At 35.3% G+C, this 27934-nt stretch overlaps 2 protein-coding genes and 1 non-coding gene across 4 annotated transcripts in view; 1 reads left to right on the top strand and 2 right to left on the bottom strand.

Moving 5' to 3' along the window:
- Positions 1-658: 658 nt before the first annotated feature.
- Positions 659-16655, bottom strand: LOC127832469 (uncharacterized). Of its 2 annotated transcripts, none has more exons than XM_052357967.1 (9): positions 16426-16655; positions 10487-10606; positions 10131-10280; positions 8898-9041; positions 8250-8413; positions 5536-5689; positions 3692-3850; positions 2227-2357; positions 659-1445 (listed from the first exon to the last, which is right to left on the bottom strand). In XM_052357967.1, the coding sequence occupies exons 1-9, from the start codon at positions 16501-16503 to the stop codon at positions 1394-1396; spliced, it is 1152 nt and encodes a 383-aa protein (XP_052213927.1). In that variant the 5' UTR covers positions 16504-16655; the 3' UTR covers positions 659-1393. The 2 variants fall into 2 exon arrangements, with proteins under 2 accessions (XP_052213927.1, XP_052213929.1); XM_052357969.1 differs by having other exon boundaries at positions 8259-8413; positions 16426-16653.
- Positions 8022-8103, bottom strand: Trnas-uga (transfer RNA serine (anticodon UGA)). The gene has a single exon. It is a non-coding gene; the product is annotated as a tRNA-Ser (tRNA).
- The window catches only part of LOC127832464 (leucine-rich repeat and guanylate kinase domain-containing protein-like), a 30248-nt gene continuing 18848 nt past the window's right edge, over positions 16535-27934 (top strand). The window contains exons 1-7 of the mRNA XM_052357949.1: positions 16535-16786; positions 19305-19412; positions 19939-20020; positions 21362-21544; positions 22627-22751; positions 26203-26256; positions 27064-27153. Of these exons, the coding sequence (XP_052213909.1) occupies positions 16571-16786; positions 19305-19412; positions 19939-20020; positions 21362-21544; positions 22627-22751; positions 26203-26256; positions 27064-27153 (858 nt within the window). The 5' untranslated portion in view covers positions 16535-16570. The remainder of the gene's footprint in view (positions 16787-19304; positions 19413-19938; positions 20021-21361; positions 21545-22626; positions 22752-26202; positions 26257-27063; positions 27154-27934) is intronic.

The following is a 27934-nucleotide window of genomic DNA, read 5'->3' as shown; positions in this document are numbered from 1 at the left end:
ATTAGATCTGTCTGGCACTGTGAAATTGCATCATATGTATAAAACTTGCAAAATAGCAGCAAAAAACCCCATTAAACTGCTTGAACTTCTTGGTTCAGTATTAATCATATATAGCAAACGTACACTGTAACAAATTTCCTTTGCACATTAAAATATTTAGGAAATCACAATTTGAATGGGATTTTCAAAGGTGAAAATGAAAGGGTAGTTTTTTTTCTGTTTCATGTTTGGCTAAACACCTTGATTTAAACATATCAAATGCAAAAATTGAAAATAATATCAGTCCATGCAGATTTAAGTTGATGTGCAGCATATACTATAATTGCCCAAAACTAACAATTTGAATGTGTCAACAATCTTTCTGATATGTATAAGCATAAAATGCAAAATACAAAATAAAATGCTACAACAAAACATTAACAATATTGCCTGTGCTATGCTACAACAAAACATTAACAATATTGCCTGTGCTAAGCACAAATCTCCAAAATCCAATATTGCAGCTTTGATCACATGTACCTCCAACATTGTGTACGCGTACACAGGTATCTTATTCTCTAACAGTTTTAAAACACTTGTCGATACTTAAAAACCAAGAGATGGGTTTGTCAGAAACACAATGCCCCCAACTGCACTGCTTTGAATTAAAAAAAAAAAATTTTATTATATCCCTTTAAGAAATATTACTTCCCTTGTGAAAATGATCTGTACCTGCCAAATGATATAAAATAGATATTATCTCCCTTTAAGGCTTGTTACTTCCCTTGGATTTTGTTTTTTGACTTTTGATCTTGAAGGATGACCTTGACCTTTCACCACTCAAAATGTGCAGCTCCATGAGACACATGCATGGCAAATATCAAGTTGCTATCTCCAATATTGCAAAAGTTATGGCCGATGTTAAAAGTTTCGAACAGACGCACAAACTGACAGACAAACAGACGGACTGACAGTTGAACTGTTATATGCCGTCCTACCGGAGCATAAAAAATCACTCACTTTAAGAGTGAAGAGATGGACTCAAAAACATTTGTTTGTTGTTGACTATAATAGGCTTTACTATTGGATGTTCTTTTGTTATTAGGAAGGCAATAGAATATAATTTTATCACTCAGACATCTTCATTTCTTTCATCAGACATAAGAATTGTTGAGCATGTTTCAAGCATTTGATGCATTTTTTGGGTTGGTATAAGCAATTTGTAAGGACTTCTAGGCCTTCAAAAGCACATTTCAAGGAGTGCCTTTAAAATCAATTATGTTTAATGAGGGATCTCGCCATCGAGGCCATCAGAAGAAAAGGTGTCTTCTTCCCTCATCCCCCCCCACTACAGCCAATCCGGTGGAGGGAAATTGATGATGTTTCATAATGACCACATCTTGGTACCATTGACTCATACTACTGTCTCCTTCTGCTTCTTCTTACTCTCAACCATGTCAAAGTACCTAGAGTAAATAATACTGTTCTTTACATAAGAGTTCTCTATACTCTATAGGTTGGTAACATAGGGGAATATAATTATTTTAACAAAAAAATAATCACTAAAAAAACACACAAATTAATTGCAAATAATTTTCGTTTGGGCAAAAAACTCATCATCACACTAAACCAGGCCAAGATAAAAAAAAATTGAGGATATCCGACAACAGCTATCAGTGATCAAGAAGCCATTTGAAAAAATGCCTGATTACTAATTTTTTCTTATTATCAAAAATTGACAATCTATATTTTTAGCTCACCTGAGCGTAAAGTGCTCATGGTAAGCTTTTGAGTTTCTCTCTTGCCCTTGTTTTACGTAAACACTCAAGAGACCACACTTATTGTCCAATCTTCAATTACTTGGTGAGAGCTTATGTCCAAATGATATCTAGAGCGAGATCCAAACTGGGTCACATGAGGTCAAAAATAAGGTCAATAGGTCAAATTAAAGAAAAAGCTTGTGAACACTCTAGAAGACATTTATTGTTCAATCTTCATGAAACTTGGTCAGATCATTTGTTCTCATGATATGATAATAAAGTTCTAAATGGCTCAGCTGTTTCAAAGATAGAAATGTGCCCAGAAATTAGATTCTTATTTTTCATTAAGTACTTTTATAATTCTTAACGCCACCTTCGCAGAATAGTTTTGTTCCTTCTGGTCTCGGGTGGGCACCTTAATTAAAACAACAAAATCCCTTGTGCTGCAAAATAACCCTATGAAATAAACTCAAAATAATTAGCTCACCTATCTACAAGGTCGTCCAGCCAGGCCCGATGTAGGAGGGGTTCTGTCCAGGACTTGGGTATGGCATCCAGCCCCAGTTTACACCCCAGCAACGCCCCACCCACTGCTGCGTTGGCATCAGCGTCTCCTCCCTGGATTCAACCATTCATTCACTGTATACATTACAAGTGGTTTGTTTTCTTCCATATAAACCTCGCCCATGGTAAAACGGGCTTTAATGCACGTGCCTAGTTTAGTCCCAGTGTTCACAGACTTATCAGGGACAACACTTCCTGCTTTAATGGAATTTGTCCTTTAAATAAAGTCTCTTCTAAACCAAAATCCAGTCTAGAGGGAAAGTGTACACCCAGGTTAGCCTTCGCAGACCTGCACTTTACGCATATGAATCAAACCCTGTTATAACAGATTCATAATGATCAAGGACAATGCTGATAAGTATTTGCATAACAGTATAATGCCCCATGTCATTTTCACCATTTTGGGAATGGATCCAGGTCCCTTTGCATTGGGAAAATTCACGGTGCTTTGACTAAAATTGGGAAATAAGTGTTGTTGATTGTTTGCTAACAAATTATTCAAAATTGAGTATAAAAGTGTTTTTGATATTTTATTTACTTAGGTTCAACTTATAGAGTTGGATGGGAACTATATGCTGAGATCTTAAAGAATAAAACACAAAATATATTGCATGTTGTCTTCACAAAAAACAGCAGACATGTTTAAAACGCACTAAATGACCCTGTGACCTAGTTTTTGACCCGAAATGACCTATATTCGAACTTGACCTAGACATCATTTAGATACAACATCTGACCAAGTTTGGTGAAGATCGGATGAAAACAACTTGAAATAGAGAGCGGACACTTAATACGGTCCGACCGACAGACAAACAAGCTCACTCCTATATACCCCCCTTAACTTCGTTTGTGGGGGTATAAAAAATCGTTCTTTTTTTAAACATTCAATTGGGAATTTTTAGGTCCCATTTTGGAAAATTATATACTTTTTCCCATTGGGAATGGGGCCGAATACCGGCCTCGAATTTAAACAAAAAAACAATACTGGTGGGGTTGTATATATCCTATGCTAGACTTGTCAGATGCCAGCAATGTTAACTATCTGACAAGAAACTATTCCTTTCTACTTGTCTACAGACAACAACAAATAAAGGGTGTGAGAAACATGTCAGAAAAGTTTGAAATTTGATTTGAATTTCCAAGGGAATGCAAACAGGGGAAAATGGGCTTCTGAGAGGAAAAGGGTCAAGGCGTCATATGTATTGTGACCAAAGAAAATATTTTTGTTATCACAAAACAATAAAAGAACATTCTCAAGCTGATCAAAGAAATAGCAATTTAATAAATCAAAGTAAGAAAGTCTGGAAATTGACAGAATTTTAGACTACAAATCAGAATAATAAAGGCCACACTGCATGTGACATGTTAAGGGCCAGATTGCCCGGTACCTCCAGCACTATATCCTGTATGGCCTGCCTGAAGTCCTTCTGTTTGAGAGCCCAGAAGCCCGAGCCAAGGGCCTTGTACGTGTAGCTGGGCCGCCCCGGGTCATCCAGTCTTAGGTCCTTTAGGGAGGTGCAGAACATGTAGGCTTTAAGCTCCTTCACCTGTGAAATGTAAAACAATGAGTGTGTACTTTTGGGCAGTTTTTAACAAAATCATAGATAAGCTATGATGATTACCGCTGCATTCTTGGAAAACTGAGCTTAATGCATGTGCATTAACCCTTTCCCTCATAAGAAGCAAAGTGAAAATGGCTTTTGCAACCAGCATAAAACCAGAACAGCCTGCCAGTAACTTGCAGTCTGTTCAGGTTTTATGCTGTGTGCTGCTCGTCAGTTTCTAAGGGTTGGAAATGAACCCTGTAAAATTTGAATAAATTAAGAATGGTCTTTAATTAAATTAACTTTCTGAGGGACTACAAATGCTTCAAAAAAACGTAACTATGTGGGTAAGGGTTAAGTGTCATCCCAGATAAGCCTGTGCAGTCCACACAGGCTTATCTGAGACAACACTTTCCATTTAAGGGAATTTTGCATTTAAAGGATGTAAATTCTAAATGAAAATGCAGTGAAGACAGAAAGTGTTGTCCCTGATTAGCCTGCGCTGATTGAACGAGTAATCTGGGAAGACACTTTACGTGCATGCATTAGGCTACTATTCCATCTGTCCGTATCCGCATTTGCATATCCGCAAAAAAATAGAACCAGTTGAAATGCACTGCGCTTATTCCATTCAACCACATCCGCAATAGGCGTCCGCAAAAGAACGCTCAAGTGAGCATTCTAATGTGGATGCGGACAAGATACGGACGGCATTTAGCACGATGAGGGAAGCTGTCATTGCAAAAATCAACTGAAAAACTAATCGAATTCGTGGAAAATTACCCTGGAATTATACAACCAACGCAGTTCTGCATATCGGGACTCTGATTTCACTTCAAATGTTAGGAAAAGCATACCCAAGGCACTAGAAGATGTTTCAGGTATTTACCATTTGTATTCTTTTACAGGCAGAATGATGATTTGTACCTTATATCTACTTAAATTCACGCTTGTCCTTCATAAAAGTATCTAAATTATAATTTTCAGATTTATATATTTATTTTTTTCCCCCAAAAAAAGATACCTTCGACGTATGCGGATAAATGGAATATAGCGTCCGTATTATGATTTTGCGGATACGGATAGATGGAATACTAGCTTTAAGCCCAGTTTTTTTTAGACTTAAGTCTAAGAATAAAGAATATTCATTAAATTGGAATATTCAAGAATTGCCTAAATTATGAGTCAAACTGCCTCTAACTATGTCATTCTTCATGTAGATCATTCTGTTAAGGACATTATCACCAGTGGAAGCCTGTATATGCTTGACACTTTTTTATTTGTTCTTTATTCTTTAGTTTAAGAATGGGTTTGTGAAAACGGGACCTGGTTGGGATTCCAACTCATGAACCCTGGATTGAAAACCTGTTGCGTTACTGAGCTAATCTAATACCTTATCATTATAAGTGGAGAAGTTTCCATAAGTTTTAAGCCAACTCAAAACACCACTTTGTGGTATCATCACTTTACAATTTTAACTCCTTTTTGCTAAATGAAGAATAAATCACAATTTTTGAAGATTGGCCATTTTAAACAGACACACAAAATCTTTTAATAAATCAAGGGGAATAATTCTGCTACAATGCTAGCCATAGTTATAGGTCTTGAAACGTTAGATATAAACACATGATGAACAAATTTGAATGTTGCATGAAGAAGGTTACAAAGTTTAAGCACATTACATGTACCTCTTTATCACTTTTCAACAGCCTGGAGGCATAGACGAATGCCTCATTTATAATCGCATCAATATCGTATTTGCCATTTTTCTTCAAGTGTCGTTCATTTTGCTGGATCATCAGAGCTATAGCCACAGAGACTGCCACGCACGAGGCCTCACACCTGCAAAGAACAGACACATGTACATTTGTGCATACCATACTTCACCATGTAGAACGCAAAGTTTATCCACCATCCCCCCACCCACCCAATTCCAAATTAACAAGTTGGTGCACAGCATACATTGAAACAATACTATTCTGAGTGCTAATTTGCAATGTGAACAAAAAATCATTGAGCTATATTTAATATCCATAATAGACCCCATGTTTAGCATAACAAGCAAATTCGTTGAATTGATATCCCCCGCCAATATGCTTCTGGACACATAAGTGTTATATTTGAGACTCAAAAAAGCATTTTTTCAAGATACAAAGGGCCATAACTCCGTTATTAACAGATGGTGTACAATGCCATTTGGCGTGCATCATCCTCTTATTCATATATATACTCATACCAAGTTTCAATGAAATCGGCCAAAGCACTTCCAAGATAAAGCTCCGGACACACAGAAAAAGGTATTTTTTCAAGATAAAAAGGGCTATAACTCCGTTATTAACAGATGGTGTACAATGCCATTTGGCGTGCATCATCCTCTTATTCATATATATACTCATACCATGTTTCAATGAAATCGGCCAAAGCACTTCCAAGATATAGCTCCGGACACACAAAAAAAGTATTTTTTCAAGATAAAAAGGGCCATAACTCCGTTATTAACAGATGGTGTACAATGCCATTTGGCGTGCATCATCCTCTTATTCATATATATACTCATACCATGTTTCAATGAAATCGGCCAAAGCACTTCCAAGATATGGCTCCGGACACACAAAAAAGTATTTTTCAAGATAAAAAGGGCCATAACTCGGTTATTAACAGACGGTGTACAATGCCATTTGGCGTGCATCTTCCCCCTATCTATATATATACTCATACTAAGTTTCAATGAAATCCGCCAAAGCACTTCCAAGATATGGCTCCGGACGGACGGAAAGACGGACGAAAAGACGGAAGGACGGACGAAAGGCGCACAACGCCAAAACAATATCCCTCCGCCTATGGCAGGTGATAATAACATCATGTGCACGTTATACATAATTGCACGTAATACATGGTAAAGTATGGTACCAATAAATTTGTTTTTAAATTTTCATAAATTTTAGGATTGTTTTTAAGTGAAAAGAGCAAACATTAACTTCTTTATTAATTTAGTGTCACAATGAATGAATCTATGTTCAGGAAAGATGGGAAACTACTATACCCTCTTTTTAAATACAATCTAGGAGGTCAATGTCTTATCTGACAAAAATATGTGATTACAAAACGGCAACTAAATCACTATCCCTGTGTAAACACTTGTTTAACAGAATATTTTCATAAAACAACACAATGCAAATATATGTTTATGATTAATAGGTGTCCTAGTAAAAAAACTACTTCAAGTTAAACTTCTCTTACAAACTAGGTAAACCAACTTAAAACAAAACAAAACAAGCCATGATCTGAGAAAACAGGGCTTAATGCATGTGTGAAAAGTTCCACAGGTAACTCACTCAGGTACAACACTTTCCCATTTTTAAGGGATTTTTGTTTTAAGGAAGTCTCTTCTTTGTGAAAATCAAGTTTAGGCAAAAAGTGGCGCCCCTGATTAGCCTGTGCAGACCTACCAGGATGGCACTTTACGCACATGCATTTAGGTAGCGCAACTGTAATGGGCAACTTTCCAAATATAATCTAACGTATTATTTTCTTAATCAGCATCATTTCACTGAACTACATGCAAATTTTTAGGTAGGCTTTCCATGCTTTAAAAAAAAATATACTGATTTTTTCAAAACCATCCCACCCTCGGCTTTTGTACAGTTTATTTGCGCCCCTGGGGTATATGAAAGATCCATAATTCATCCAGATTTCCAAATATCGGCATGCGGTTGGTGTGTACAGATGCAGTAAAGGTGTTTAAAGTTTAAACATGATGAAATAAGTATTCTTTTACAGACATTTATTTTTTATAACTTGTTTTCTATGGAAGAGCGCCATGAAATGTAAGTGATTGCAGCCAAGTAGAAATTGGGATGGTTAAAAACAAAGTGTCATAAAAATCATTTTAGTAATATTTTTAACTTAGTTTTTATAGATACACTATATACAGCAAAAATACCAAGAAATAGACAGATTTAACGTTTACTTTTTTAAATAAAAAAAATAAAAATGCAACATGCATGATTCATATTTTCAGCAGTAAATCACCCAATTTAGCCATAACGTTTTAATTTTAAAAATTGAAGAATGTGCATAAAAATTGCAACATATTTAACAATTAACATAGCTTATATGCTATATTTAATCAAATTACGTTAGAAAATAAATTAAAAGCGTCGCAAAAAGTATGCGTTGTCGGCAGGATTCGAACCTGCGCGGAAAGATCCCAAAAGATTTCAAGCCTATCGCCTTAACCACTCAGCCACGACAACTTCACATTAGTACCTGCTTAAATTAGATATACATAAGTAAACAGGTAAAAAGGCTCCTTGATCTTCGAAGAAATCGCGGGAAATCATTACAGGTGCGCTACCTTAAGCCCAAATTCCGCTAATCGGGGCTCAAACATATTAACCACCCATGATACCTGGGGTCAAAGTGCGTGACGTGACACACCTCCAGGGTGTTCTTGATCACTTGACCCAGGACCTCGTGTTGATGGACACCCATGATTGCAGTCCTGGCGACCGCACTGTTACTGGCCACAAACCTCGCGGAGTCACGCCATACTATCTCCGAGGCCTACAAGTTAACATCACAGTATAAATGGGGGTTCATTTAGATATCTGAAGCAGGAATAACCCATCTATTTTGACAAAATGTTAAGCTTCTTTTTGAAGCTTTAGGAAAATAAACTTTCATACCCATCCTGAATGAAACTTTTAATAAATTCCTTTGAAATTAAAGTCTAACAAGATGTAATCAGGTTAAATTACTGTGTCTACCTGTACAGCAGTATGATACATAAAAAATTCTGTTTTTTTTTTAATTTAGCTGTGACTTCATCCATCAGAAAATTTCTTTTAATTCATAGCGTTTACCCCAAAATCAAACAGACCCCTAGAACTATCATTTTGCTACATCCGTAACTTTACATGAAACTTCCTCTACAATGTTAACAAGGTAAATGTTGAGACACTCGAAAAGAAGTGGCAAAAGGCAAGAACAAAAGTTCACCAGAATAATTTTGTGCTAACGTGAGCTCAAACTCAGCCATGCTCAGTACCTTCAGTGGTTCCTCGGAGAACTGTGGGTGTGTGATGACATTTCTCACATGTGAGCACAGCCCAGGGCTTGCATCGTCGCCCAGCTCCGGGAAGCCCTGCTCAGACCACCCCATCAGCCGCTTCGCGAAGTCCACAGGCTCAACCTACCGTTCATAGAATGGTTAAAGATGTGTTTTCAATATTACCGGTTAATATACTAAGGTTAAACTTACAAAGCTGCATTAGAGTTGAACAAAATGTTTAGATTTAATATAAAAAAAGTGAAACCTTCTATTCGGAATTTAAGGCAGTCATTCCGAAAAATATAAACTTTTGAGATTGGAAATGAGGCTGACTTTGGCGCCAAATTTGACCAAAGAAACCTATCGCAATGTAAACTGCAATGTCATAATTATGTTATTGAAATTTCTTGAAAGGCTTGTACATGTATACCACAATTTTGTGTAGTCTTGTTCAAAACAACATCATTACTTTCCTTAAGGAACATGAGACACAAGTTGTGGCATGGAAGACTGGAAGGGTTTTTCCTCTTTGTTTTTCTTCATGGGCTTAAATGTATGTGCCAAATACTTTACCAATTACCTTTTACCTATCAATATTGAACTACTGTAGCATAGAGATGCAACTTATAACCCTCCAAAATTTTATGTTGAACATGTTTGGATTGATGAAGCATAAAAAAAGACATTACTCCATTAATGACTCCGAAACATGCTAAATATCAGCTAAGTTACATTTCCTAACACTTGACTATAGAATATATAACTCATTTTCATAACGAAATAGGTAAATAAACACTAGCGCTTTTGGCTTCTGATAGCGCAAAAACATCGGAACAAGAAATATGTACAATTTGTTTACAGAAAACGCGGCAGTATTTTTTCACCATTTTGGGAATGGGGCCGTGCCCCTTTGGATTGGGAAAAGTTGCGACGTTTTGACTAATATTGGGAAATTAGTGTTGTTATTGTTTTGCTAAAAAATGCTTCAATATTGAGAATATGGGTGTTTTCAGTATTATATCTACTAAGGTTGAACTAATATTGAGATCCAAAAAAAATTATTTTTTAGCTCCCATTTGGGAAAAAGATATCACCCAATTGGTGCAAAAAAGTACCATGTGCCTTCTTTTTTCAATGACACGTGGTACCTTTTTGAACCAATGGCGCGATATACCTTTTTCTATTGGGAATGGGGCCAATTTTGAATGAAAAAAACTCTGGGTGGTGTACCTCAGATCTACAGTGTATGAGTGACTGCAAGACCAGTAGCAGCTGATCAGTCTCGTCTGTCCAGTCACACTCCCTCCACTTCTGTCGGTGAGCATCCCGCAACATCTTCTTGTGGACCAGCTCCAACTTCCCCATCACCTCCTTGTAATGCTAAGCATTTATGGTACATTCAACAGTTATATTTCTATTGATGTCAGCTTAACCAATGTGCCAACATTTAATATATTACAGTTTTTACCAAAACATTGCATACAGCAGTAAAATCAATAGCTATTTAATAATTCATGTATAATTTACAAATGAAACTTAATTAATAAGCTATTCGACAGTGAGTGGTAAACTACTATTTAAGATACCTTCTTGATTTCGTCTTTTGTCAAACCTTCTGTGAGCAGTCCAAGTGCATCCCCCACACATTGTCCATAAAGTGTTGCATATATTTTATCATATGTCCTGTGAACCTCACGCCTCATCAACTGTTAAAAAAAGTTGACTGGGTTAAAAAAAAAAAATCAGAACAAATATCATAAACTTAAAACAGGGTTGACACTCCTATAACGAGCATCCAGGCAATAAGAATCAGATGCGAAAGTTTTAGCAAAATCCGTCAAACATTTAGAGGAGTTGAATGCTGCAACTTTGAAACTGCATATTCTATGATTGGTTACCGATTATTTCTCGCACGAAATACTGGGTTTTTCTTGAATTACTTCCTTAATAATAAGAAATATTGAATGACAAATTTTCTGTAATATTCTGGGTTCATTATCTATAAGGAGATGTGATTTGTGCATGCCATTGCCTATGTATTATGGGGTCATTAATAAAGGTAGGTAATTTTCCACTGTACAGGGGTATTTTCCGGACATTTATAAAATTTAAGTAATTTTAAACAAATATTTATCAAGGTAACAAGATATTGTTTATACACCCTTCACTGTAATTTTACTTCGGAGATGGAGAAATATTCATATACATGTATGCGCCGACAACAGTGAAAATCAAAACAGGTAATACGGGCAAAAGCCCCCGTAGCGGGCACTTACCGTCCATACATATGGAAATTTAGACATAAAAAGACAAGGGATGCATCTCAAAATTTTTCGTCACGCGACATTTATTTTTGCGATGCAATTATCTCCCTTGAATACTAATCTTGTCCATGTTCTGCCTCAGTTTGTTTAGTTGCGAATTTATTTGATCCAATTCATTCAATATCTTTATGTTATTATTATCCTCACAAATCAATAAATAAAACTGTTAAAAAATTGATTCGCTGAATTCATGAACATTGGTGTTGATTTCGAGCTCTCAAATGTTAAATGGGGAGCTAACCCCTGCGCACACAGCGTCCGGTAAATAACGACACCCTACTGTTTACTTGTCAGAATTCGTGACGCATTTACCATTCGCTCTCAGAAAGCAGTTTTACCCGTGATCATGAGCAATAGTTGGGTACGTGTAAGTTGCGGTTGTTATCCACGAGGAACAGGTTTATTTACCAAATTTAACGTGATTTTGATGAAACTTTTCAGCATTTTAGCTTATTTTAACTGGTTTTAACTTCGTCTGCACTCACTTTCTCAATTCTCATTTATTTTCATACAAAAGGTCACACATCACTATATAAAGATTAGGCCTCAACCACTTTATTGATTAAAAATCGGTTGGTACATTTTTGTAATTATTGTATTTGGTTACATAAAATATCAATGTATAAAATATGTGTATTTTATTGATTTTTTGTTGTTTAATATTTAAGAAGATGGTCTGTCAAGCACTGGGCGTCACACACTCCATACATTATTCTGCGCAGCAAAACTGACTGGATGCTAAATACTCAACAACGATGCCATTCTGGATCTATCAAACTTGCCAGTGATGGAAATTATGCAATTGTGGCCTTGAAATATTCACAAGTTCTGTTGGGTTATTGTTATGTAACATAAGTAGACTGTAAAGAAACTGCAGTTATTATAAAGAGTGTCTGTATGTCATCAAAAAGCAGTATCAGCATAACAAATATAAGATGTACAAACAATAGTAAAAGAGAAGTTAAATAAACAACTAGCAGATACAGGTTTTTTTCCCCACTTTTTGGGAAGATAGTCCATGGCTTTGGAATTGGGAATTTTATCGGCATTTTCATGAAATTGGGAAAATAAATTCACTAGCCTTTTTATTCCAAACAAAAAGTCCACTGATTATGGAAATACATGTACTTAATTTGATATAACTTGGGAAAAAAGTATACTTTTTGGGATTGGGAACATAGCTGAATTTCGGCTGTAAAATCGGGCCAAAAAAAAAACTGACATAGCAAAAATGTTAAATTTATGTTTATACTTATAGTGTCCATGCATTTATGTAATTTTGTATGATAGTCTAGTAGTTAATAAAAAGCAAGCCACAAGCAAAGAAGCGCACTCAGTTTTGGGATCATTGTGTTTTAAAGACTTCTAGCAAGACATTTAACATGTAAAAAATATTAACTAGCATGTTTTACTACTGAATTTGATATATATTGTGTTATTGAATGTTAATTTTTCTGTCCCATGAGGGACATGATATAGTGGCAAAATTGTGAATATTTTAATTGCAAAAATGCCTGTTGATCTTAGATATATATCTTTTTTATTCTTGCATAAATAATAATTATACATTTCATGCTGTTTTTTTAAGTTTATGTTTTTTATGTTTCATCAGTTAAAGGGGCCTTTTCACATATTTTGAAGTTTGTCATTAAATGCTTTATATTGATAAATATAAACATTGGATATAAAAAGCTCCAGTAAAAAATCAAGAATAAAATTTAAAAAAGAAAAAAAGGTAACCCTCAGCAGGACTCGAACCACTGACCCCTCAGGGTTTTTTTTTAGAGAAAGGGGAAGACGCTGGACGCTGGGTGAAAGGGGGAAAAAAGAGTGCGAAAGAAACATATTAGGGGAAAAAAATAAAAACTGTTCATTTCAATGTCTATAACTCATCAAAAGAGGCATGTCTCTGTCCTTTTTGTTCTTAAACACATTTAACATGTATTAAAGTCAAAGTCCTTAATAAAGTTGCAGGTGTAGATCTAATTATGGGAAATGTTTTCAACTATATTTCTGTACTGGGTCCGGGGGACGATGTCAATTTTGTGATTTCAATTTCATGATGAATAGGTTGACGATCTTGATCTGCTACAGTATTGGAAGGGAAAGGAGCGGCAGCTGCCCATTTTCTACTTTCACTTTCACAATGTTTGATGTTGATTACCTCAGAATCCGGGTCATAACGGTTTTCGATGATTCTTTCTTAAAAAATACCTCGAAGCGTTCAGTATCTTCCGAGTCCGAATGTTTTATTTTGTTTGTGTAAGAACGCCAATTGTGAGACATTTTTTTCTGTTTTCACGTTTATATCTGGGCTTGCACATTGCCCGGATGAAAATTCGACTGGTTTCCGGTAATTAATTGACGAAACACCCTTCTCGCGCAAGAGCGGTATCCAGTAAGATAGTCACATGATTATTACGATTAGTTACCCAGTTTACATGACGTTATTTAAGAGCTATATTTAGAATAACTGGGATTCCCAGATTTTTTGTGTTCGTCTGGAGAGAGAGAGCGAGATCGTTGTACATGGTGCAAATTGGATAATTGCCGAATGCCCAAAGGAAAAATAAACATATCTAATTCTTTGAGAGAAAATATTATATTTTGGTGCAAAAATGATATTTTTGGTGGGGAAATTGTATTTTGAGGGGAAAAATTCTGGTAGGGGAAGACGCCGAATATCGGCGTCACTTTCTTAGTAAAAAAAACCCCTGCCCCTGGAGTAAAAAGTCTGTGATTTGGACCACTCGACCATCCTTCCAGATAGATTACCAAGCGTATTTTATACTTCATATAAGCAATCATCGTACTTTCCCAAAATATAACGACAACAACAGAACTCTCCAAATTATTAATTCGTTTCGCGTTGCAATGCTTAAAAATTTTGGGGTTTAAAATTGTCAAAAGATGCATATAATGGCTATTTCAGAGCATTTTAAATGTTCAGTATTACTGTTTCCTCACAAATATCATAACGAAAACGAAAATTTGCGATGCCATGAGCAATCGCTTTAAATTCCTTCTTCTACTTCTTCCCATAAAGTGCATGGAGCATCGATACACCTTAGGGTAAAGAAAAAGACCACTTTCAAGCTCAATGCAAACAACCCAGGAATCATTGTTGTGTATACTTTTCTGTCCTTAAGTGAATACCCCAAAAAAAGTTCAGAAGAAGTAGCACCAAAAAATAATTGAAAAAAAAGGTGTATTCAATAGTACTAAATAAATTTCTGCTGTACAGAAAAAACTCCTTCCGTATGCGTGTTTACTTGTTTGTTTCACTGTAGTAAACACTATTTGATTTATGGTACCATATGAAGATTGAGAATTAATTTAATTAAACATTCTACAGTCATATTAATATGTTGGCAGGGATGGAAATTAGTGGTTGCCCGTGAGCCCGGGGCCAGTACATTTTGGCCTGGGCAACTCAAATTCAAAAGTTAGTAGTCTGGCTGGGCAACTTGCTTTTTAAGCTTGAAACAATTCAGTGCATTTAACTCCTATAAATATGAGGTTGATTTACGTCGACAGATTACGTCTAATTATTTGGACTAAGTGCATTTAAACATTTAATGAAATTGGCGACTGTGAGTTAATAATTAGTTTAATAAAATTCATTTATCAAAGCCAATGAAATGATTTAACTCAGACTAATATTATGACATAATACACAGACAGTTTGTCAGCAATGTTGTTGTTTACTTATCTTTTATTTTATTTATAGAAATTCTTATATACACACAACCCTACATGTACATCGTACTGGGCCAGTGACTTTTTTTGCTCAAAATTAAAGCCGAAATTTGGCAATCACAAAAATCAACATTTTCTTCCAAAAATCTGACCAAAATTTCCCTCCAAAAAAGCCCAATTTCAACCATTTTTTTATTATTTTTTTAAAGACAGAAGTCTCTTATAACATCTTACAAAATATATAACTTTAATTGAGTCCTTTTTGTTGATAAATAATTCCCAAATTTGCCACTTATCGATTAAAAAATACGTATTTGACCAGACTCCTTTTCCCAAAAAGGCTAGAAAACCCCCTGAACATGCACTTAAAAACAAGTGTGTTTCTTTTAATCATATTTATAATGCTTATTTTTTCCCAATTTGATGGTTTATCGCGCATTTTTTTCCCAATTTCATGGTTTATCACGCTAATTTCCCAATACAAATGGCACAGGCTGGTACTAATAAAAGCAAAAAAAGATCACTGTGGGCTTGTTAGTTTTTAGCTGGGCAACCAAAATACTAAAGATGGTTGCCCGTGTGGGCAACCAATTGTAAAACGTTAGTTTCCATCCCTTGTTGGGTTAGGAAGAAATAATACAATGTTGACATCATATAATATACTCGCTTTAAGTAAAAAAATGATCATTTCCCCCTTCTACTTTATCTTCCGTCTTCAACTTATTGAAATCCCTGCATATGTTCAAGAAACATAAAGCACAATTTTAATAATAAAATACATTATTTATATTTTGACTGTTTAGAAATAATTTTGTTTTTCGGTGGACAACAACTCCGCATATGCATGTTTGTCAAAATATGTCATTCAGTTATTCGTTTCAAGCAGGGTATATATATTAAATCATGGATGTCAGACGGCTGTAAATAGACACATGTAAAGATAGATAAAAAATATATGTTGTTATGCAAGTGATTTAAAGATGCCCAACAATTTATAATAAAATTTATCCTGATATGTAAACATTAATTTTACTTTAAACGCTGTTTCTTTCATCTATTCAAGAGTTTTTAAGATAGAAAATTTAAATATTGTTTATTTAAAAAGTGAACAACCATTAAACTTGATATTAAAATGTTTGTAAACAAGACTAGTGGTTGCTATATCCATTGTATAAATCTTAAAAAATGTTTTGGTTCATTTCTCTTAATACGAATTACCTTTTGGGAGCTGGGTTTTTCCATTAAAATGTGCAGGCTTTTATTTCTAATCAATATGCGAACTAAAATAGACATCTTTTAAGCTTTTGCCCGCAAATTAGATAGCACCTATAATCATATTAGTGAAATGTAACCTCATTTAAATGTCAAAATTGTCAGACAAATAAAACTTTGAACATCTAATTATACTAACGTGGGTCGTGGCCCACAAAAAAGTATGACAAAATGTAAATGAATAAGCAAATTGATAAAACATTAACACCGATCATACACAATATACATACACGAGAAACCCTGTATGGATGTTTTCTTGAATTATGAAGCGTATTATTTTTGACTTTCCCGCTGTACGCCATTGTCATACGTCTAAAGAACGGAGCCCCAACAAATACGCCGCTTTTTAGACAACATTGTATCCAAGTAAACAATATGGCGGCCAAGGGTCAGTTGATTATGGATCCTTCTATTATTGATGATGGTTTGGTGCGTTTAAGTGGAGAGACCCATGTGTTAAACTACGATACCAACATATTAAACTTGGAGGAAAACAGAGATGTATCGCCAGGTGTGGATGTTGACGCTGAAAATGATGTTCCGGTCACTACGGGCACCGACTCGGATTCAGAAACTGAAGAGGATGTTGAGGTAGAAAGGATTTACTTTTTAATAATAAAATTAATTATTTATTTTATGTTTACTGTTAAAAAAATCGTGCTAATTGAATATCTAAATATTATTAGTTATAATAGACTGATTGTGAGCACCATCAACAATTTAAGCAAGGTACCTGAATAGTAGACGGACACTCATACTCAAGTCAATAGTGTACATTATATATCGTACGATTCCCTTATATCCAGCGTAGCCTAATTTCGATCACTATGTTTAAATTAAGAACGCAGCTCTCGTGATGACGTCATACGTATGCGCTTGGAGTATTTTGTTCACGTACATCACTACGCTTAAAAATAATTAATTAATACAGACACAACTAGATAGAGAAAAAAAGTATAATTTCATTTCAAAATCTTATTTTAGCTAACATAATGAAAATTTATCCCTATTCAATTCAATTTTTTTGGTCAATTATACCTGTTTTTTTCCAAATTGTTGTTGTACTTGTCTTTATTTTCAATTGTATTAATGGTAGTGAAGTCATAACGAGTCTCGTTCTTAATTAAAAAAAAATCGTCAATATTTAGTCCCACTAGATAATAGGTCATCGCATTATACTGGACATGTTTTCTGCGGTCTATTTTGGCATGTGTAGAGCATTTAAATTTTGTTTATACCATCATTCACTCCAAGAACACACTTGGGCTATTGGAGATGCAAGAATCAAAACAAGAGACCCTGAGTCTTTAAGTACCCAGTTTGAAGACCTGTGTGCACAGCACCTTTGTTTAATATATCATAATATACAAAAGGCATGTTTAAATGTTAAGTACTTTTTCTGTTGTACCATTGAATTCAATATCAGGTATAAACTCATCTGTAAATAGCAGCTGTGCTTTTATCAGGGTGCAAAATCAACAGGGTTTGCTGGGATTTACATACAGGGTGGACAGAATGTAAACACACCGTTAAGAACTTTATTTTTGCAAATAAGTTATTGTAATACACAAAGCTAGTCAACTCGTACCTAAGTCAACACTAACCTTCGGTCAACTCGTACCCGATTTGGTTAACTCATACCCGATTTTTGGTCAACACGTACCCCCACTAGTCAACTCGTACCCGATTTGGTCAACACGTACCCTCCTCAAAATTATTTATATATATCAAAGACGTGAAATATGTGGGTTTTTTATGTTTTTATATGAATATAGGTTATAATTGTTTCTTGTTTTTTTGGTGATTTTTTTTCCAAAGTAGGCAAGTTCATTATTTTTCACACGTGTATAATTATAAACGACATGATCTTGCCTACAATGGATACGTGATGTAACTGTCGGCGTTTTGTTTGATAAAATGTTAACTAATAACACCTTTATGATAACATGACCATCGGCGATTTATTAAACAAATTATTTGTCGTGCATCTAAAATGACACGCGCGGCAGTTGTCGGCATTTTCTTTGATGATATGTTTGATTGAAAGCACCGCATGAAGCCATAACCAATTAATTGATTTATTCATCTACTACTCGAGTTTCTGACGAATCATAATTCGATGCAAAATTTGTTAATATTTAAGTATTTTGTATGTATGTTGTGTTTTAGGCTTTTCTTTAATTTCATTAAAAAAATCATATCGTTACTCTTGTTTTTTTTACATTTTAGTTAATGTTATCTTACTTAATCCTAAAGACAACCTGTTATGTTAGTCTATGCCAAAATATAACTTTATTTGGTAAACTTGTACCAGCAACAAACATAAAAACACCCATCGCAATTTTTTTTCATTAAGAACACAAAATTAAAAAGGTACGAGTTGACCAACCGGAAAAATGACTAAAGTACGAGTTAACCCAATCGGGTACGAGTTGACTTAGGTACATGTTGACTTAGGTACGAGTTGACTGGAAACCGTAATACATTTGCAAGATTTTTTAGCGCATGAACAAGTTTTTCTTGCAGTTTGTTCTGATATCTTAAGTTATAAAAATAAATCCTTGAATACATCTCAAATCAGTGACAAAATTTCACGTTCAAGCATGAAGCATAATCGTTCAGTAAACATGCAATTTTTTTAACAAGAACACAGGCTTATTAAATAAAGTAATTCTGATGTATTTCACATTGCCATAAGCAGCATAAAAATCTGTCTTTTATGCACTAGTTGAAATTCTTAAGAAAAATTGTTTTAAAAAGTAATTAGGAAAAAAGCAGCCCTTACCTGTGTGTTTATATCCATTAGCGGTTAATTGGGAACCCATGCAGCAAATTCACGTGATCCTGCACACTGGTTATTTTCACCTGGTTCATTAGACTGAGGTATGGCCAAATTCATCTGTTTGATTGATGTAGTGATGTGAGATTGTAATGGCCTGCCTGAAACTTTATATTTCCCTTTAATTAATTATTATAATTAACTACATGATTTCGGCTATTAACTGTAAAATTCAAAATAACATTATGCTTTGCAAGTACATGAATATTTATGCAAATGTATCTAAATTGATAAATTATGATAAAATCTTATGAATTTATCACAAATCAGCTTTCTCCGGGAGGCATTTTGGATGAGAACACCATCGGAATCGCACTTTCAAATCTTGGAAGATCTGCAGACGGCAAGAAACAAGTGTACTTGCACTGCACAATACCGGTAAGTACTACTGATGTTTTGTGAACAAACTGATTGAATGTTTCAAATTAACTAACATAAAAAAAAATTAAACCAATTTTTAAGATTATGCACTTACAATATATTTTATGCAACTTATCTATTTCTTGCAATATTTATTGTCACAGTTAACATTAGATTTTAGTTTGACACAAATTATTTCGGTGAATTAGATGAGTATGTTTAATTTTGATGTGTCACATGTTTCCAAAAAACTAGGTCAACATTTCCATTCTAAACAAAATCATTATTTCCACTCAAGAAGCCACATTTATAACTCAATCTTGATGATACTTGTTGAGGATATTTATTTTGACAATATGACAATATCAATAAAATCTAGGTCAAGTGGGTTCAATGAATTGGTCACCGGGTCAAGTCTTTGACAGTTTGTGTAACTTTAACCAGGGAGAGCACTCTACCAGCCATCATGCTCCACTTGTATTTTCGATGTTTACAATAATTAACATTTATATTTTGATTATCATGTACCCTTTTTCATTTACAGGGTTACAACCTGATTGATATAAAGGCTTTGGCCACCTACACTGAATTGCAGAAAGTTGAAATTCCATACAATCAATTGACAGGTTTGTTAGCTAGTCTTTTTTTGTTGTATCATTTTAATGTAGTTAATGAAGAATAGCAGAATTCTGTTGAGAGAGAATTTATTTGTAGCTTTTGATGAAGACAGCATATAAGAATAAATATCAAAATATTTTCACCTTTCATAAATATGTATAATTATTTGTGTGTTGTAATAATCACTGTTTTCCATGACTAAGTTTAAAGTGTTTAGCATGCTGCTAAATAATCTGAAATATTTTGAACATAAATTAAATGAAATTTCAACACAGGACTACAGGTTAGGTTTGTAAAACCGACTGTGATTGTTTCTTTGTTTTGCATTAAACATATGAGATAATTTACTGTTGTAGTTTAAGGTTAAACTGCATAAGTATTGTAATTGTGAGCTGTGAACAGACAGTTGCAATATTTTCCTTTTTGGAAAGTCTCTGTTGGAACTATATATTTTGGTCAATCTTCAAAATTACATCAAAAGAATCTGATCAGACAATAACAAATTATAAAAATAGCACGATTTATTTCAGTTGAAAGTATGAATTAAGATGGATTAATACAGTGATTTTTTTGCTTTTATTTGTTACAGCCTGTGGCATTTGAATTGGGAAAATTAGCGCGATAAACCATGAAATTGGGAAAAATAGTGCGATAAACCATGAAATTGGGAAAAATTAAGCATTATAAATATGAATATAAGTAACAGAATTTAAATTGTTTGTAAGTGCATGTTCAGGGGTTTTTCTATTATTTATTTATTATTTTGGAAATTGGGCTTTTTGGGGGAAATTTTGGTCAGCTTTTTGGGAAAAAACTTTGATTTTTGCGATTGGGAAGCAGCTGAAATCGGCGGTTATTTTTAGCAAAAAAAAATCACTGGATTATTGTGTGCATTTTCAAAATTTGGAAAAGATGTTTACCCATTTAAATTTATTTAACCATTAAAATGATATTAATATATCGTATTCATGAATGATACAATATTTGGAATTCTGGATACATTCATTGATAAATCATTCAATATGAATCATGTATCACTGTTTTCATACTACATTTCTGCACCCAATTACCCTGTCCCACTCAGAAGTTAAGTGAAAATGGCTATTTGCAACCAGAATAAAACCAGAACAGTCTGCAAATAACTTGCAGTCTGTTCAGGTTTTATGCTGTTTTCTGCTCACCAGTATCTTAAAGTTGAAAGTGAAGCCTTTAAAAATTTAATCAAGTAAAAAGGCCTTTAATTTCCTTTTCTTTTTCTAACCGACGACAAACACCTCATAAAGTATATCTGAGTGGGAAAGGGTTAAAGAACAACAACAAATTTACTATAAAACCCTTTCCATGTCCAGATTTGCAGCCCCTGAGTAGTCTCCCCTACCTGCTGATCCTCAACGCGTCGCACAACAAGCTGACCACCGTGCTGGACTTCACGCCGCCCCGCAACCTGAAGGAGGTGGACCTCTCCTACAACTCCATAGCGGTCATGGCTGACCTCTCCGCCCACCACTCTCTCGCCAAGCTCAACCTGGACTGTATCCTTGACAACGAAAGCTATGCCATTTACCTAAATGTATCCAGTAATTATAAAAATATTGTTATCAATATTATGTGAACATTTATTCTGCTCTTTAGCTCCCCAATCTAAACCTGGCACTGACCTTTATGCATAAATACATTAAAGGGGCCTTTTCACAGATTTTGTAATGTATTGAAGTTTGTCATTAAATGCTTTATATTGATAAATGGAAACGTTTGATCTAAAAAGCTCCATGTAAAAATAAACAAGAATAAAATTTAAAAAAAAGAACAAAAAGTAACCCTCGACTGGGCTTGAACTACTGACCCCTGGAGTCCTGGGATAAAAGTCTACCGCTTAGACCACTCGGCCATCTGTGCTCATACCATAAAAAGTGTATTTTATACTTTATATAATCAATCCTTGTAGTGTCACAAAATATAACGACAACAACAGAACTCTCCAAATTATTCAATCGTTTGGCGTTGCAACGCTTTATAATTTTCAGGATTTTAAGTCGTCAAAAGATGCATATATTGGATATTTTAGAGCATGGTAAATGTTCAGTATTACTGTTTCCTCACAAATATCATAACTAAAACAAAAATGTGGGAATCTGAAACAACTTTTTAGAATTTTGTCAATTTACCAAAATGTGAAAAGGCCCCTTTAAAGTAAAGTTATAAAAAATACATTCATTTCCATACTGGAAACGATTTTGATGACTTATAGTGTACCCCAATATATGGGTATCATCTCATTTACATTGTGCAAAACATGTACAATAAAAAACGAATGCAAATATAGGGAACTGACCATGCATCCAATGTATGCTAATGGAGTGCCAGGTCAATCCTGTTACGCTTTCCAGAATTGCTGTTCAATTGATACGTTAATTCTTTGTGCCATGTTTTTATACATATACCATGCTTCAACCTAGTTACAAACCCCTTAATTTTATTTGTTCTGATGAGTCAGTACATGTAGTCCTAAATATAAATGAATGCCAGGTAGAAAAGTAGTTTAAAGTAATGCCAGAAACTTATCTTTTTCGTTGCAAAACTGAATTCTTTTGTACACCCATAACAATGAAATCAGACAATCAAATACAGCAGATTACAGGTCTGGACAAATGTTCCCGCCTCAAGCACCTGAGCATTGCCCATAACAAGATAGCAAGTATCCGGGGCCTGGATCATCTACCTCTGCAGTACCTCAACTTGGTAAGAGTTTGCATTGATACCTTCAGTGCTCCGGCTAGGATTTGAAAAGGGACAGTGCTAGTTTGTCTTAAGGGCTCATAAGCGCGTGCAAGTTAGCACTTATACCTTCAGTGCTTCAGCTAGGATTTGAAAAGGGTCGGGTGCTAATTGGTCACAAGGGCTCTTTAGCGCGTGCAAGTTAGCACTTAAACCTTCAGTGCTCCATCTAGGATTTGAAAAAAGATGGATGCCTATTGGTCAAAAGGGCCCTTAAGAGCGTGCAAGTTAGCACTTATACCTTCAGTTCTTCAGCTAGGATTTGAAAAAGGACGGTTGCTAATTGGTCAAAAGGGCTCTTTAGCGCGTGCAAGTTAGCACTTATACCTTCAGTGCTCCATCTAGGATTTGAAAAAGGATGGATGCTTATTGGTTAAAAGGGCTCTTAAGAGCGTGCAAGTTTGCACTTACACCTTCAGTGCTCCATCTAGGATTTGAAAAATGCAGGGTGCTAATTGGTCTAAAGGGCTCTTTAGCGCGTGCAAGTTAGCACTTATACCTTCAGTTCTTCAGCTAGGATTTGAAAAAGGATGGATGCTAATTGGTCAAAAGGGCTCTTTAGCGCGTGCAAGTTAGCATTTATACCTTCAGTGCTGCAGTTAGGATTTGAAAAGGGTTGGGTGCTAATTGGTCAAAAGGGCTCTTAAGCGCGTGCAGTTACTTGATAAAATTGGCATATTTTCAATAAAGCATATGCTATAGTAGTATGTATTTCATTAAACATTTGTTACATTGATTCTACATTTATAAAACTAATTTCACTGAATTGGAGTAATGCTGCGTTTACATTATGTTCCCGGCAGCCAGGGCAGTTCCGTTTGTCCGAAATGTATCGCGCCGTGTGACTGTTGCAAGTTTTTACCTTTAATCAAAGGTTTGTTAGGTTGTGCTAAGTTTCCTCACGGTTTATCAAGGTATCCGTGACGTACCGTCGAAGCGAAAATGCGGCCCTGCAACCGTGCGCTAAGTTTTCATCCACTGTCTGCCACGGATGTATAAATGTTGCTTCAAGGTACGATGCATTCTGTTAAGTTTCCGCACGCTGTTTGCGTTTGGCATGCAGGTCTGATACATTGTACACGTTTGTCATTCATTTTTCACGTTTTGTCAAGGTACCGTTCGGATCAAACGTGGACATCCGAGAGGTTTCGGGCACGATTGTGCTCTTGGTATAAAAACTCTCAAGCAACAGTATTTATTATAAAAAAAAAATTCCAGTGACATGGATGTGAACGACGATGATCATTTTGTGTTTGCCTGCTTATTTGCAGCATTAATAAAATCTTTGCACTGTAAAGAGCTGAAAGAAGCACAAAAGTCTGGGAAAAGACGAAGAAGGAGGCCAAGGTCCCTATGGGTTGGTCCATAGCTTGCCCTGACTTGGTGGATGATTTCTTCAGTTTACCAAGTTTAGTGCGCATGCTCGGATACCACGTCTTCAATTAACTTAGGCTGCGTTTCATCTTTGTGGCCTGCTCAACTTAGAGCCTGTCTTTTGCCGCGGCGTCTTTGTAACCTGTCAGCCTCTTTGAGTAGATAATTGGTTTTTGCTGGAGGAAGTTAATTCATAGGCGCTCAAAGTCAATGGCAATGTTGTTTTTTTTAATTATTTATTTTTTAGTTACCCGTTGTTTATTATTATGCATACACATACTAAATTAATAAAAATCTTCCGACAAAACGTCTTCTTAAAAAAAAAGATAGTTCGACTATGTACATTTAGTATGTGTATGCATTATAATAAACAACAGGTAACTAAAAAATTAATAAATAAATAAAATCAACATTGTCATTGACATCGAGCGCCTATGAGTCAATTATGAGCTCTTTTTCTTCTTCAGTAAAATTTGTTATGACCCTAGGGGTTGTTCTTTTCCTAGCACATGCACCCCCTTCTGCTTCTTCTTCCTCATTTATATGGGGCGGATCAACAGGAGCAGTGGGTTCATCTTGATCGTGCGACGGTAGGCATGGACTTTCAGCTTGCTCCTCAACTTGAGCGTCCTTTGCAGCACGGGAAGCCTTTGTTCGGCTCTTTCTTGGTAGCATTATACTGATGGAGTTTCCAGACTGAAGAAAGTTTCCTGAATAGCACGGCTTTTATAAACTCATCTTCAGACCGCGCGAATCGTGTCAGACCGTACAACAACTCAACTGGCCGTAACGCATCTGCCTGCAAAACGCAACACACCGTAACACGTAGCAAAACGGCTGTCAATTATCCTATCTTGCCGTGGTAATCTTGACAAAATGTAACCAAACTTGATCGAAACTTAACATGTCGGGGAATGAATAGGATTCCCGTCAGAGTACGGATCCTTTTCGGGTTCTGTTACGTCCTGCTACGTACTGTCAAGTTTTGTTGAGTTTAATAAGTTCTATCACGTTTCTCATTTCCGCTGTTGCTGCCGTGGCAAATTTTTTGACAGTTTAAAATTGTGGCACGGCAACCACTGCAACCCCGTTGTGTCACGTTTGGCTATCCCGTTCCCATACGTTGCCGCACGTTCATCCCGTTTCCTCCATGGTGGCCCAAAACATGATTGCCGTGGTCGCCGGGAACATAGTGTAAACGCAGCATAATTTATTGAAGCTTCAAATAACATTTCCTCTACAATAATGGGATCAGATAGAAAGAGCGGCATTGAGGTGGTTTAAGTGCACTAGGTTGGACCTTGGGTAGGTATTGTGCTGCGCCCTTCTGTTTAGGCCTAGCTGGGGCGCTGAAATTATTTATTACTATTATTGGATAGAATGGGCTTGTAAATGACTTATACTGCATTAACTATAAAGCACTAAATGGGCCACATGTGCCCAAAAACTTATGAATAAAATCTTTATAAAGTACATCTAAACTCATGCACTCCATTGATAAGCATACTATAATGTTAAATATTTCTTATTGGAGTGCATAATATTCGTATCTTACTAGAGCCATTTGTCAGACATTTTTGGCATTGTTTATATGGTATACATTTATATATTTTTCTTTATCATATCCATATTTTGGGGAAATACCGTCAATATGCCCTTTTACCATAATTATTTGAAAGTGCTCAGGTAGCCATATACTAATCTGCAGTTAGCTGGACAGGTATATAAACTTGTTTTCGAATTATACGTGCTATAAAACATCTGGTGAATGCTTCAGTGTTATGAACAAGATTTTTTTAATGTTTAATTAGCAAAGGTCAATTTATAGTTAACTGTTGCTGTTAAGATGTTTTTAAATGTGTAAATGGGAATTCTGAAATATAAATTACTGGTATAATTCAATATTTATTGGACAGTTATTGGACAGTTGTCTTTAAAAATATTGTATGATTATGAGATTTTTTTTTAATTATCATTATTTCAGTATCTCATTATGCTTTACCGGTCAGTAATCTTTTATGGAATAAATTGTTTTTTCCAGTGCCACAACAAGCTTACAAAAGTAGAAAGCCTTGAAACCCTAAAGAACATTCAGGTAATTTGTATTGGTAATTTGTTGTTGAATATTTCTTCAGTTATATTATTGTTCTTAATGAAATATAAGTGAAGCATGGTGTATTTATTGGATATGACCTTTATGTTATTATAATGAATAGGAGGAAATATGCAAACAGATCAATAAATGAGTCTTGTTTTGGTAAAACAGGGCTTAATACATGAACTTAAAGTATCGTGTCTGCACAGACTAATCAAGGATGTAACATTTTTCTTAGACTGGATTTTTTTTAGAAGTGACTTTCGTGACACAAACAATTCCGTTAATCCAGAAAGTGTCGTCCTGATTAGCCTGTGCAGACTGTGCAGGCTAATGTTGGACAATACTTAATGAACAAGCATTAAGCCCTGTTTCCCCAAAAGGAGGCTCATATGTCTCATACTGGTTAGTATAATTGTATAGCTTTTCAAAGCCTGCTTGTAATACGTATTATCTCTCATGCTTCTTTACCCTTTCCTCCATAGTAAGCAGAGTGAAAATGGCTTTTTCGACCAGCATTAAACCAGAGCAGCCTGCGCGTAACTAGCAGCCTGTTCAGGTTTTATGCTGTTTGCTCCTCATCAGTATCTAAGGGTTGGAAACGAAGCCTTTAAAACTTGAATTTAGTGAGAAAGGTATTTAATTAAATGTAACTTTCTAAGGGACTACAAATGTGTCAAAATACGTATCTAAGTAGGAAAGGGTTAATTAAATGTAACTTTGTAAAGGACTACAAATGTGTATCTTAGTGGAAGAGGGTTAAATGATACTTTTTGTTGCCTGTTATTTTGGAGCCTATACTTACAGCGCATCAACTTTTCTGGAAACAAGATCCGAAGTTTGAAAGGTTTGCAGAATCATGATCTGTTGGAGAGCCTGGATTTGGAGGACAATGAAGTGAGTGGTTCAAACATGCCAGAATATGCATTGCCTTGGCTGATTGTCATATGATAAGTTTGATCATAGTTATGTCTGCTGTTTTATGTTTTATGTCACTTGTATCTCGTATGCTGGGAGGTGTTTGTAAATGGTCTGTCTTGCTTGTTTAACCAAAAGTGACATGTTTTGCCTTACATCAATAATGCTTCCTACAAAGCTTTGATACTTGCATCAATTATGTCTTTAAGCCTATCAACACACCCACATAATAATTTTGTTCTTAAAAGAGCTGCATGTTAGCTTCACAGGAAAAGTGAAAAGTGAGATTGGGTAAACTGACCACTAAAATATGACAGAAAATACCATCTATGAACGTGGTGTAAAATCAAAACAAACTCCCACCGCATGTTTCACTCTGAGGTGATCAACCACACACTGATCTAAAGAGACCAGACTAAAGGAATTAAGTTATTTTAGCATTAGAACTGTTGAATTGTAAAAAAGTACTTAGAGTTATCATCAAGAAGCATAAAATATGTTTGTTTTTGTTTTTGAACCAGCTAAGCTTGCACAGGGAAAGTGTGAGCAAGTTTACTGAGCACTAATATATGACTGAAAATACCATTAAACACAGTGTAAAATCAACGCAAGCACATACATCTTATGCCTAGGAATACCATTTAGCATGGTGTACAATCAAAACTAACATATTCCATCTAATGCATAAGTTTATAGACAACATTGAGATACAGTACAAGGTGTACAATCAAAACAAAACCATACATCCTATTGCTTCTGC

The sequence above is a fragment of the Dreissena polymorpha genome, chromosome 5, assembly GCF_020536995.1.
Source record: "Dreissena polymorpha isolate Duluth1 chromosome 5, UMN_Dpol_1.0, whole genome shotgun sequence".
Lineage (NCBI taxonomy): Eukaryota > Metazoa > Mollusca > Bivalvia > Myida > Dreissenidae > Dreissena > Dreissena polymorpha.
Note: the sequence above shows the minus strand (reverse complement) of the source record. Positions and strands in the feature narration are given on the sequence as shown.

What these genes read in the sequence shown, in the direction of transcription:
- LOC127832469 (XM_052357967.1), bottom strand. Translation starts at nt 16,503, where the DNA reads ATGACAATGGCGTACAGCGGGAAAGTCAAAAATAATACGCTTCATAAT. An exon ending in TTTGACCCCAGGTATCATGG is followed by an intron (nt 5,690 to 8,249) that starts GTGGTTAATATG and finishes TGTTCTTTGCAG; the next exon opens with GTGTGAGGCCTCGTGCGTGG. An exon ending in CTGGACGACCTTGTAGATAG is followed by an intron (nt 1,446 to 2,226) that starts GTGAGCTAATTA and finishes TATTTACTCTAG; the next exon opens with GTACTTTGACATGGTTGAGA.